At 49.5% G+C, this 12819-nt stretch overlaps 1 protein-coding gene across 4 annotated transcripts in view; it reads right to left on the bottom strand.

The window, feature by feature from the left end:
- LOC123383567 (ral guanine nucleotide dissociation stimulator-like) overlaps positions 1–9727 on the bottom strand; it is a 30316-nt gene extending 20589 nt beyond the window's left edge. The window contains exons 1-5 of one of the 4 annotated variants that reach the window (XM_045051467.1): positions 9007–9223; positions 6924–7123; positions 6265–6324; positions 5157–5323; positions 4407–4886 (exon numbers count right to left, since the gene is read on the bottom strand). In XM_045051467.1, coding sequence (XP_044907402.1) covers positions 4444–4886; positions 5157–5323; positions 6265–6324; positions 6924–7123; positions 9007–9144 — 1008 coding nt within the window. In that variant the 5' untranslated portion in view covers positions 9145–9223 and the 3' untranslated portion in view covers positions 4407–4443. Of the gene's footprint in view, positions 1–4406; positions 4887–5156; positions 5324–6264; positions 6325–6923; positions 7477–9006; positions 9224–9478 lie in introns of those variants that run through there. The other 3 variants (XM_045051469.1, XM_045051466.1, XM_045051468.1) reach the window with 3 other exon arrangements.
- Between the last annotated feature and the right edge of the window lie 3092 nt (positions 9728–12819).

Genomic DNA, 12819 nt, shown 5'->3' with positions numbered 1-12819 from the left:
CCGTTCAGACAGGTTTCAGGTGATATCTCTTTGGCTTTGGACTTTCATTTCCCTAATGTGGAGTGACATGGAACTTCTCTTCATGTATGTGGTGGCCACCTGTATGTCTTCATTGGAAGAATGCCTCTTCCGGACTCTGCCAGGTCCGTCATTGCTCTTTGCTTTTGCATTGTTGCGCTGTAGGAGATCTTGATATCTTTTGTGTTTTAACCCTTGACCATGTATGTAGTTTCCAAGTATTTTCTCCCATTCACTATGTTGCCTTCCCATTCTGTGGAAGATATTGTTGCTGTGCAGAACTTGTTTTTTTAGTTTCATGTAGTCCCACTTGTTTAGTTTTCCTCTGTGGCTTTGGCTTCTGGTGTCAAATCTCTAAACTCAAGTCAAGACTGAGATCCAAACATTGTCGTGGGTTTGGCATTTGGCTTTGTCCAGCAAAGCCAAGGACAGCAGAAAGGGTTGCTTCAGACTCCACGCAAGTCAAGAGAGGTGAGGGAGTTTAAGGGACGTCTCCGCAAGCTCCTCTCAGGCTCCCACATTCATTAAGCCTACAAACGATGTACAACACGTCAGCGGGCCACATGCTAGAAAGAACGTATTGAAGATATTCTGCAAACCATATCTAGACAGGATAAAATATTCCATGCGACAACACGATCCAAGAACTTGGTGAGCCCATGCAGAACCCAACCCCTAGATACACATTCACTAGATCGGCCAAGTCTCGCCTGCCCCCCAGATACAAACCAACTAGGTAAGTGAGCTGCTGCTGGCTGTTTGCAGGAAGGCCAGAGAGCAGTGAGTGATCTGCTCTGCAAAGCGTTCCCTATAATCTCCCAACTCAGGACATCGTTGTGCGATTTCCCACACCTCCTGCCCAAGGTGTTATCCAGGACTTTCCGGTTTCAGGTCTCAAGTCTGTAATAGATTTTAACTTCATTTTTGTGTGTGGGGTTAAATAGGTGTCAAGTTGTTTTTCCGCGCCTGTTGTTTTTCTGTGCCCAGTGTTTCTGGGCACCACCTGTTGAGGAGACTGCCTTTGCCTCAGGTTATATTCTTGGTTCTTTTGTTGTGAAATAATTGGTTACATATGTGTGGGTTTCTTCCTGGGCCTTCAGTTCTGGTCCAGGGACCTCTGTCTCTGCTTTTACCCCAATACTGTACTGCTTGGGTTATTGTAGCTTTGATATCTAGTTTCAAATCAGAAAGCATGGTGCTTCCAGCTGTTTTCTTCCTTCTCAAAATGACCTGGTATTCAGAGCCTTTTGTGGTTCTGTCCACCTTGAAGGATTATTCTATTTTTGGGAACGTGCTTAAGCTTTGATAGGGATTGCACCTAGGGAATGTGTAGGTGGCTTTAAGTAGTGTGGACATTTTGATAATCTTAATTCTTGTGATCCACTAGCATAGAATGTCTTTCTGCTTATTTCTGTCTTTTCAAATTCTTTCTCCAGTGATTTCTTCTTTTCAGGAAAGAGGTCTCACCCCTTCATGGTTAAAGTCATTCTTTTCTTTTTTAAGTTTTCTATCTTTTTCTTGACAGAGAGAGATACATGGAAACACACACATACACACACACACACACACACACACACACACACAAACAGAGAAAGAGAGACAGAGAATGAGAGAGAGACAGAGAGAGCGCATATTAGTGGGGAAGAACTGAGAGAAAGGAGACACAGAATCTAAAGTAGGCTCCAGACTCTGAGTTGTCAGCACAGAGCCCCACACAGGGCTCAAAACAACATCATGAGATCACGACCTTAGCCAAAGTCAGATGCTTCACTGACTGTGCCACCCAGGTGTTTGTAGGCTAAATTTACTGTTAAGTTTTTTCTTCTCTTGCAGTGATTTTAAATTATTTTCTTAATTTCCCTCTCCGATACTTTAATATTCATGTATAGAATTGAAGGATGTTATGTACAACGACATAGATATCTTAACATGACTGAATTCATTTATTAGGTCTACCAGTAAGTTTGTGGAGTTTCTGCGGTCTCTCTAGAGCATATCATGCACTCCCAATAAGTGAAAAAGTACCTGGGAACATAGGATGATGTGATCGAATTTAGATGAGAGTAAGAAGATATATGGAGTGAGAGTATGCAAGTTTTCTGAAATGTTTTTTGGTTGATATAATCCAACAAGTCCATACACAAGGTTTGTTTGGATATATGTTTTGTTTAAACCAGACCCAGAGAGCTGTGACATAAATATATGCTTCCCAACACATATCCACAATGCGCCCTGTGCATTTGGGAGGTAGCCCCTTGTCTCTCTTTTCTGTCCTGGAACCCAGTGCCTGACTCCACCACTCAGTGAATTCATCTCAGAATACTGCATTTGGGAAGAGATCTACGTTTGTCATAGACTTCCTGAGAGCCACCTCAAAAACATTGGATTTTACAGAGTTGTGTCTGATCTGCGTGGAATCGTCTGAGGATGTGTCGGTTGGAATGGCACTTTCTTTGCTGGGAGATCAGGGAGCCCTGCAGTATTCCTGTGTGCCTTGTGATCGGTCACCAGAGGGTGCTGTGTGGCTGCTCATGACAGGGACACTGCTCCCCAAAGATGGGGCTGGCAGGTGGCGGGTGTCACTGCTGGAGGAGCCTGAAGGGTGGAGGGGCTTGACTCGCTATCAGAAGCCTGACTGAGTCTCCATCCTGCAGTCTCCTTGAGTTCCTGATGTGCTGTGTAAAGGACTCTCTGGCTTGCCGAGGTCCAGGTGGTTCTTGCTGTTGCCACTCAGTCGTCAGGATGAACACATTCAGGTCATGGTCTTTAACTCATTCACCTGACCTGCACTTAAGGTGCTTTCCTGAGAGTAAGCAACCCAGCCTGGGAGGAGAGCCAGCAAGCAGACAGCAGTGGCCCAGCCTGTATCCTCCACTGGCCTGAAAGCAGGGACTGGCTGCTCTACTGAGAAGCAGAGCTATGGAACAGGAGGTGCACAGGCAGTTGGGGTTTGTCATGGGATGGGGCCTGCATGGGTGTGTTCCAGGGCATGGGGCAGGTATGCTGTGCAGGAGGTCAGAATGAGGGAGTGTGGTTTCTTTCCTGCCCCATGGGTCACTCCTAGGTACCCTGATGGCCTCAGTGCTGGCTTGTCGTCCTGATTGTTCAGGGATCCACTCAGTCCCAGGGGTCCCTGCTTTCCACATAAGACCCCAACGGAATCAAGAGTCTGTAGATATTGGAACCTGGAGGCTACGCCCGAAAAATGCATATAAAGTATGTCCCCAAAGTTGTGCTAGGTGTACACACCTACAGAAAGGGAGAGTTTCGGTACACATGTACCTTTCTGTACAATGATGAGAGTCAAAATATTGCAATTGGCCCAGTCATTCAGCTTCTGGAGACGCAGAGTAAAGGATGATGTGTGGCCCTTGAGAATGCAGAAGGGGACAGGACTGTGCCTGTCCACTGTGGGGACATCCCATAGTACAAGACCATAGTCCTGGAGGGATGCCCAACCTGTCACACCACTCATGAACACAAACACAGACACCTGCTGCACTCAAAGCCAAAGGACTCTGAAGATGACACCGTATCTTCTGGGCCAATATTTCTTGAAAGAGTATACATTTTTTCTGCCTATGTACTTGTTGTTTCCTATTTATTTATTTATTTGGAGAGAGCGAGAAGAAGAATCCTGACCAGGGCTTCAAGCTGTCATTGTAGAGCCTGACTTGGGACTTGATCTCAAGTACCGTGCGATCATGACCCGAGCCAAATTGGACTCGGAAACTTGCCCATTGAGCCACGTTGGTGCCTGTCCTCATTATTAAATCTTCATTTTACTGAATACATGTCACCTGTAGGAAACCTTTCAGAACTTTATACTTTATTGCCTAATAGATTAGCATAAATGGAATATTGACGGTTTCATTTGGGTGTTTTTATAATATGCACGTTAGACCAATATCACCATGGCCAGTCGAGGAAAATGAAAGATTTTCAAGGTATTCGCTCTGGTCCAGACATTTCTCTTCTGGCTTCTGCTCTTGTGTCAAACCTCAGAGGGTCCCCATGCCAGATAATGAAGATATTTCAAGTGGGGGCTTCACCTAATCTTTGTTCTTTGAGGACTATTCCTCTGTCATAAAAAATATTAGTGCCATTGAATATTTAAGCAATTATTAATCAGTCTCCTGTCATGTAGCCAGACACAACAGGCCATGTTGTGTGTTTGCACACACATGGAAATCCCAGAGGACCTGAAGCAGCAGAAACCGAGATCGCTGGTTGCAGAGACTGGGGTGAGGGAATGAGCCGTGGGTGACTAGTAGTCCACGTGTCTCTGTGATGGAAATGTTCTAGGAGTACATAGTGGTCACGGGTGTAAAATCCTGCGAATGTACGTACTGACACTTGAAGTTGTAATTTCAAAGGATCAGAGTAAATTGTTTGGAACTTAGTTTATCTTTTATTTATAGAACACTAATATATAAGGACAGTAAATACCTCTATAAGAACTACAGAAATGACAAAGAACGCAATGACAGGGTCAGGGAATTCATCCTTTGGGGCTGCAGCGGACATGAGCCGCCGTTGGGGAGCAGAGGCTGGTTGCTCACCGGCAGGAGGTGGTTGTTTCAGCCCTTCCGTTACCCCGCCGGCTGGGGCTGAGGGCTGCTCATGCTCTGGGCCAACCAAAGGGGCAGGTGGCTCTTCCAGCTCCTGACTGTCAGCCAGAGCTGGGAGTACCTCCTGCCCTGTTGGGGACGCTGCAGTGAGGGTCTCCGATTCTCGTACGCGCTGAGCTCCAAGAGAACTAGTGGGTTCAGGCAGCCTGGGCTGCGTGGCTGCAGTGGGCACCACAGAGATAGCGGGGGCTCGCTCCTGAGGGACGTCTGAACGTGGCTCTGGAGCTGGTGCCATGGCTTCAAAAATAGAAAGTGTCATCACCGTGATTGCCATTCCATGGCAGGAAACCTCTCCCGCAGACATTGTCATCTGAGTCAAAGAACCCACCAGGAGGAAATCTCCCAGACGGCAGGCTAATGGAACAGTGATCTGAGACTAGTCCCTATGCCTGGCCCACCTGCAGTCTCAGGAAACATGTTCTCTGTGGCATACCACGTCCCTTCCACATGCCCACATCTCCCACCCAGAGTCCTCCTCGCCCAGAGACTCTGGCTCATTGGGCTCACGGTGTTTCCGCCATGAGTAGAGAAGGCGGGCGCGGCGCTGCAGCTCGGACCCCGGCATGTGGACCCCTACAAACGCCCACAGCAGCTTCAAGCTGGTGAAATCTGGAGGCCGGAAAAAGTCCTCGGGGTAGTGATCCAGCCAGGTGCCCAGGATGGAGGAGATGGCCCTGGGGATACAAAAGTAGCCAGAACAATCACCATGGGGTGTTCCTCCCACTGATGTCTCAGGACAGGCCCGTGGGACCTGGCCTTTATGCCTCCTGGTCTTGGACGTCCAGAGGGTGGTTCTGTACGTTGTCCACCTGTGATTTGGCAGTCCCGCCTACGAGTGACCTGGTCACTGAAGAGGGACCGTCAAGATTCTGTTTGACAGGAACCCCTTAACCAATGATGTGGTCGTCTCTGTCCTTCTTGGGGAAGCCAGCCAGACTCTTCGCTGTGTCCCGCTGCCTACCTCCCACTGGAATTCAAGTCCGTGCGTGAGTGGAGGGGTGGTGTCGGGGTGAGTCAGTGCCTTCACTGCATACCCTAGCGCTCCATGAAAATCTGCACAAATACGGGACAAGAGGACTCTGTCTCTTACCTGGGCTTGCTGGGACCCTCCTGATGCCCTCACGTGACGACCTGTGCCTCTGTGCTGCCTCATGCACTCAGTGCACATGTGGGTGTCCTCCCGCTGACACCGTTCTCCCATCGAGAGGGTGATATGTGCTCCTTGAGCCCTTAATGTGTCTCCTGTACCCTGGCTAAGCACGCACCGTGGATGTTCCCCAAGGTGGTGAGCGTGATGCTCCCCAAAACCGTTATTCTGGGTCCCCTGATGGGGGTCTAGGCAAGGCTGTGAGTGGGAAGGGATGGGGCTGGACTTTCTAAGGGGCTGACGCGGTCCTCTGGCGCCCTCTGCTGCCTCCCTGTGCCCACAGCCCATCCTGGACCAGACAGGACAGAACCCCTTTCCTTGCTTCCAAGAGAAAGCCCTCAGAACTTTGCCCTCTCACAGGACTCTCAGACGTGTGGGATGCTGGGTCCTACAGCCCCTCCCACGCACAGTCTCAGCACTGCCCTCTTGGAGAAGGAAGGCCCTCCAGCCTGAGCTCAGCCTACTCACAGTTTCTCCTGCTCCCGGGGTCCGCCATCCTCCTCAGCCTCCGAATGGAAGCATCCGTATCTGGAGGAGGCCAGAAGGACATCATATGAGCTGTCCTGTGGATGCTATGTCTTGTCCTATCCAGAGTCCCTGACTGCTGACTAGAATGGAGCTCTGGAGGGGAAGGTACTGTCCGCTCTGCGCATTGGATCCCAGTCAGCTCCTACAGAAGTGCCTGCACCTAGTGGGGCTTCGTGCGTGTTTGAAGAATGATTGGGCCCCAGTCAGCTCCATCACACATATTGGTGTGGGTCTGGGCGTCCTGCTCATCCTGGGCATCATTGACTGGTTTGAGCCAGGACTCAGACACACAGATAGAGCCTGCTATTCCTTTTCCAATGGGAAAACAGCCCAAGTCAACACCTGGCGACAGTGAGGGATGAGGCAGAAAGTTGATCATGGGCAAGAGGACAAAGATGACCTAGCAGAGACACAGCCCTGCCAGCAGAGCTTTCCGCAGGCCAGGGTGACTTTCCCTGCAGTGCCCCCACTGAGGACCTGGAGTGTTTCCACCCGGATCAGAGGAACAAAGTGAGAAGCCAGGACGTTTTGTGACTTTCCTGAGACTCAGAACTTTCAGGGGCTGAATCACACTGGGCTGTGAAGGGCAGGGTGCTCACCTCATAAACAGTATGTCTAGGACCTGCTCGGTGGTAGCAAAAGCTCTGTACGTGCTCAAGAATGTGAAGAGGTAGGAGGGGTCTCTACCCAGGAAAGCAGGTACCAGGTGCTCCACTCGCTGTTCCAGTAGCATCCAGCCTCCTTCGATGGTCCCTTCCTCACGGTTCTCATTGTCAGGCATGGGTGAGATGTTCATACCCTGAGGTAGAACACAGGAGGGACACAGAGTCAGACACAGCACCATGGACATCAGGAGGCTTGGGGTCCAGAATGCAGACCAAACCCCCAAGCCGTCCGTGACTTGTGGCAAGAGTGAGACCTGGGTGCCCAGAGTCCGAAGAAGGATGTTGGCATTCACACGAGAATTTGAGGTGGGAAATGGCTGAACACGTTAGGATCTCCGATCAGACATCCCCACAGGCGAGGGAATGAAAAGCAAGAATGAACTACTGGGACCTCATGAAGATAAAAAGCTTCTGCACAGCAAAGGAAACAACCAACAAAACCCAAAGACAATCAATGGATTGGGAAAAGATATTTGCAAATGACATATCGGACAAAGGGCTAGTATCCAAAATGTATAAAGAGCTCACCAAACTCCACACCTGAAAAACAAACAATCCATTGAAGAAGCGGGCAGAAAACATGAATAGACACTTCTCTAAAGGAGACATCCGGATGGCCAACAGGCACATGAAAAGATGCTCAACGTCGCTCTCCATTAGGGAAATACAAATCAAAACCACACTCAGCTATCACGTCACGCCAGTCAGAGTGGCCAAAATGAGCAAATCAGGAGACTATAGATGCTGGAGAGGATGTGGAGAAATGGGAACCCTCTTGCACTGTTGGTGGGAATGCAAACTGCTGCAGCCGCTCTGGAAAACAGTGTGGAGGTTCCAAACAATCAAAAATAGACCTACCCTATGACCCAGCAGTAGCACTGCTAGGAATTTACCTAAGGGATACAGGAGTGCTGATGCAGAGGGACACTTGTGCCCCAATGTTTATAGCAGCACTCTCAACAATAGCCAAATTATGGAAAGAGCCTAAATGTCCATCAACTGATAAGTGGATAAAGAAATTGTGGCTTATATACACAATGGAGTACTATGTGGCAATGAGAAAGAATGAAATATGGCCCTTTGTAGCAACGTGGATGGAACTGGAGAGTGTTATGCTAAGTGAAATAAGCCATACAAGGAAAGACAGATACCATATGTGTCCACTCTTTTGTGGATCCTGAGAAACTTAACAGGAACACATGGAGGAGGGGAAGAAAAAAAAAGAGCTTAGAGTGGGAGAGAGCCAAAGCATAAGAGACTCCTAAAAACTGAGAACAAACTGAGAGCTGATGGTTGGTGGGAGGGAGGGGAGCGTGGGTGATGGGTACTGAGGAGGGCACGTGTTGGGATGAGCACTGGGTGTTGTATGGAAACCAATTTGGCAATAAATTTCATATATATTTTTTTTAAAAACCATCAAGGAAAAAGAATCTCAGGTCAGATTGTTAGAAGAGTGTACGGCACCTCCCCACATGAACAGCAGTGTCCCTGTGATTTCTAACAGCACAGTCCATTCTGGGGATCCGAAGAGAGGGACAGTACCTGGCAGAGGTTGGATCAGGATAATAGGACATGTAGGATGTTCAGTGCAGCACTGTGACATGGCAAGAGAAGGGAATCCTGTCACAATCCCACATTTGTGAAGGGTTGAATGGGTGAGGTGAGTGGTCACATTTCCAGAATGTTGTCTAGGTGGTAAGGCCCTTGCTCCTGATCTGGAGGGGCCCCAGGAGCATGTTGCTTGGCCACCAAAGTGCAGAGCATTAGGCATAATGCAATGAGCCCCATGTCCTTTGGGTAAAAATCTCCCTGCTCCTCACGAACGTGTGTCAGACATGGAGAAGGTGTGGAAGGATGGTCGGGCGAACCGGGAGACCTGGGAACGTTCGTCCCGGGGAGGACCGGCCCCCATGTCCCCCTTTCCCCGAAACTGAACATGAGGGGATGGGGGTGCCCAGGGAAGGCTCTGAGCTGAGACATGACCTGACCTGGCCTGCTCTAGGCTGCTCTGTGTTACCTTATGTGACCTCCTGGAAAACATCCTGAGGCATCGCCAGCGTGGGTTAAGGAAACCTCTCCAACATCTGAGTAATCCTGCGCACTGGGGTTTCTGGCATCCAGAGCCCCGGTACCTGGGAAAACAACAAGAGAACATCCCAAAGTCTCTGTGTCTGGAGGCAAGTGAGCCTGGTATGGGACCTTCCTAGAACATGGGTACCAGGTTACAGGAGTTCCAAGCTTTCCTGGGGCCTACTGTGAGCAAAGTGATGTCACTGCCTAGGATCCACCTCCTGAGTCCCCCTCTGGGATAACACCTTTGCAAATAGTCCTCTCTTTGCTGACTGCTCACCCCCATTCTCCATGAAATGTCACATCGGTGCAGAGTTCCACCAATGCACCCCTCTCCACAGTCCCCTGGGAAGGTCTGGGGCAGGCAGGGTCCCAGCTGTGAGACCTATCTGGGTTGAGACAGAACTCTTCTTTCTTACCTCTTTCTGGTCCCAGATTCGCGACTGTGCTTCTCAGGGATGGTCCGTGTCTTTTCCGCCCAATGGAGATCATTCTAGCATGTCCTCAGGATGTCCTCAGGATGTCCTCAGGCATATGTGGGATGATACCTGTGAAATTGGAGCAGCGGTGTCACCTGTTGGAAGTTTATCCAACCACATTGACTTCAACTTCTCACCTCCTCTGATTCTGCTGCTCCTCTGATACCAGCCCACAGTCCTTCCAGGTGTGCGTACGTGCGTGAGTGTGTGTGTGTATGTGTGTTTACCAGTGCTTGTTTTCTGTGGTCCCAGAAGGTCACATGCCCACCTAGGGAAGGATGGCCAAACATTTCCTAGGAGCTTAGGTTCTCTACTTTCTAAAGCAATGCCTACAGAAGGGATTGGAGTTGGGGCCTAGGAGGACAGAACTCTCTTTTACGTAGACTTTGTCAGTAGTGTGCCACGAGCCATTCCCTGCCTTTCCACTGGGTGCATACAATGGGGACAGGGTGGCACTCAGTGGGTTGCCCTGGCCTGGGGGTCTTCCTCAGGGAAGAACGTGCTGGGATGTCTTCTGTGACGCTCCTCTTCAGCCTCACCCCCACGACACTTCCATGTCTGCACCCAGTGACAGTAACACACCCTTTTCCAGACCCCCTCCGAAATCCTGGGTCAAATCTAGGACCCCATTTTGAGGACATGAAGTTGGGGTCATGCCTGGTTCTGACTTTCTACCCGTCTGTGATTCTGGGCAAGGCACTGACCCTAGCAGGGTCTTCACTTTCTCCTCCTCTCAGTGGCTCCCTGGGATGCCCTCATCCTGTCAACACATCCTTGTGGGATTTCCTTCCTGGAGTGTGGTATGGACGTAGTGTTTGATTTCTGTTGCAAAGCACATGGCACCGTGACCCCAGACCAAACAAGTTTAGGTGATAAAATGTGCATGGCACGGCCACATGCTCACTGTCACTCTCTGTGTTGTCTCTCAGCTCCTCACAGTAGGGACCAACCCTCATGTTGAGTCGTGACACAGACCGGTACACACAGCCTAGCCCTGAGAGACAACAACAGACAGGGAAGAACTATGGCACTCGATGTTGACTGAATCCTGCCACCACCCTGAAGTGGGCTCAGGGGTTGAGTGAATCAGGTTCTGTCTGAGTGATGACAGCATCCCCAACCTCCTGAGAGGCTCTGGCAGGAGCGCTCAGCTGAGCCCTGCTGAATTCCTGGTCCCCTGGGCCTGTGAGGGGGGAAGTTTATGGGGAAGCCACTAACGGTGGGGGAATATTGTCCCACGGCACTAGAGCAGAGTAGTGACAACGTCCTCCTGCCCCAGGCCCTGGCTCTCCTCACCCTCCCTCTCTGCTGTCCTCCCTAGCTCTTTCCGGTCTCCCTGGTCTCCTTTCACACGTCCCCTCTGAAACAACGACCCCTGCCTCCGAGTGTCCGCCACACTGTGCCTTCTGCCAGGCTCCATACCCTCGGACTAGTGCAGGGCTGACTCGTTCTTGCATTGCGGCAGGAAATAGTAACGTTTTCTCAGCACAGCCTTGTCAGACCCTCCCCTGGTGGAGCTCAGGACCCAGTTGTCGCACCTTGAATTTTTCTATGGAGTCCTTGCTCATGTCATTCCCATTTTTGTTTCCTGTTCTTTCCATCTTCCTGGCTAGTCCTTGAACTCCTAGAGGGAAGATGTGGCTGCCTTACCAGCACTGGCACTATGTGAATGCTCAGCTGCTCATTCCCGGGGGCTGACTGAGGAGGTAAAGGGATCCCAGCCACCAGTTAGCAGCTCAGTCATTGTAGCCTAATTTACCTGGGTCATTTTCCAATACTTATTTTCTCGTATATGTTCAGTCCAGTCTAGTCGTAATTTGGGGCGTGAAATCACACTCCAAGATCAAGAGTCTCATGCCCTACTGACTGAAACAGCCAATTTTCATGGAACTAGACTGATCTCTAAGTTATCTTGCGGGTTAACATTTCGTACGTGTATTAGGTTATGCTGAATTACCAGAGAACGCGCCACATTTCAAAAAGCATGTCCCCATAGATTTCCTCACATGACAGAGCTGGGTGTGTGTTTAGATTGGAGACTAAAGTACTTCATGTGATGAATGAGGACCCCAGAGTTCCTCCATTTTACCCTTCTCCCTCCCGAGGATATCAGGTACTTGCACAACCAGCAGCACAAGGGGCGATAAAGGGGAAAGAGAACAAGGAAATGCACCTGGGAGCATGTTATCAGCCTGGTCTAGAGTGCCTAAAATATCCACCTTTTCACTCATTCCTTGCTTTAAAGGCAAGGATTTTTAAGTAGTGATCTGTGAGAACCTATGTCCCACAAACCATAGAAAATGCATCCCTTGATATACACCACAAAACATTCGAAGGTAATTCCTGAGCTGAAGGAAAATATTCTCCCTCCGGGACACATTGTATGAAGGAAATAAGAAGAGCAAACATCTATGTGTGTGTGTGTGTGCGATGTGTACATGTTCATGAATATCACGTTGTATCGCTATCTCTGAATATCTTTAAGAAGTGAAGGATCATTGACTTTTAAAAGGAGAATTTGGAAAACAATAAGTAAAAAATTGTAATTAGTGAGCTTACAGACATATAGTATTAAGATATGTGAGAGTATCGGGGCGCCAGGGTGGCTCTGTGGGTTGAGTGTCCGCCGTCTTCTCAGATCATGGTCTCACGGTTCGTGGGTTCGAGCCCCGCATGGGCTGTGTGCTGACAGGCTGTTTCCGATTCTGTGTCTCCCTGTCTCTCTGCCCCTCCGCCACTCACGCTTTGTCTCCCTCTATCTCAAAAATAACCATTTAAAAACATTTAAACAAATTGCATTAAGATCTATGCCAGTAGGAAGTAAACGACTGGTGGTTGAGAAGTCAATGAAGTGCCTCCTACGATGGATTGTTTTCAAGTAGGAAAACGCTCATAAACCACATGACTGCAAGTGTAGTGTGAATATTGAACCTGCAGCCCAGTTAGCCAGACAAATGGAAAGAATTCCATATATCTGTGTTCAGTTACACTTCGCCATCCATAGCCGGGTGTGGTATGCCTTGCCTTGCACGTTCAGTCGATGCTTGCTGCACAATCGCATGGGTGATGACCTGTCTCTCTCACCATAAGAAAGGAACATTGAAACGCAATGAAAAGCAAGAAAAGGAAAATGGCATGGAGGAGTTGGGATCTGAGGCACACTGTGAAGAAACCATGGGGGTTGGGAGGTAGTGGAGGTGGACAGGCGGTTCCACAGAGTTGAAGGACGTGCCACAGTCAGCGGTGGCAGGGTGGACTTGAGGGTGGGACCGCTGGTGGTG

This window comes from Felis catus (genome assembly GCF_018350175.1).
Source record: "Felis catus isolate Fca126 chromosome A2 unlocalized genomic scaffold, F.catus_Fca126_mat1.0 chrA2_random_Un_scaffold_43, whole genome shotgun sequence".
NCBI classification, from domain to species: domain Eukaryota; kingdom Metazoa; phylum Chordata; class Mammalia; order Carnivora; family Felidae; genus Felis; species Felis catus.
Note: the sequence above shows the minus strand (reverse complement) of the source record. Positions and strands in the feature narration are given on the sequence as shown.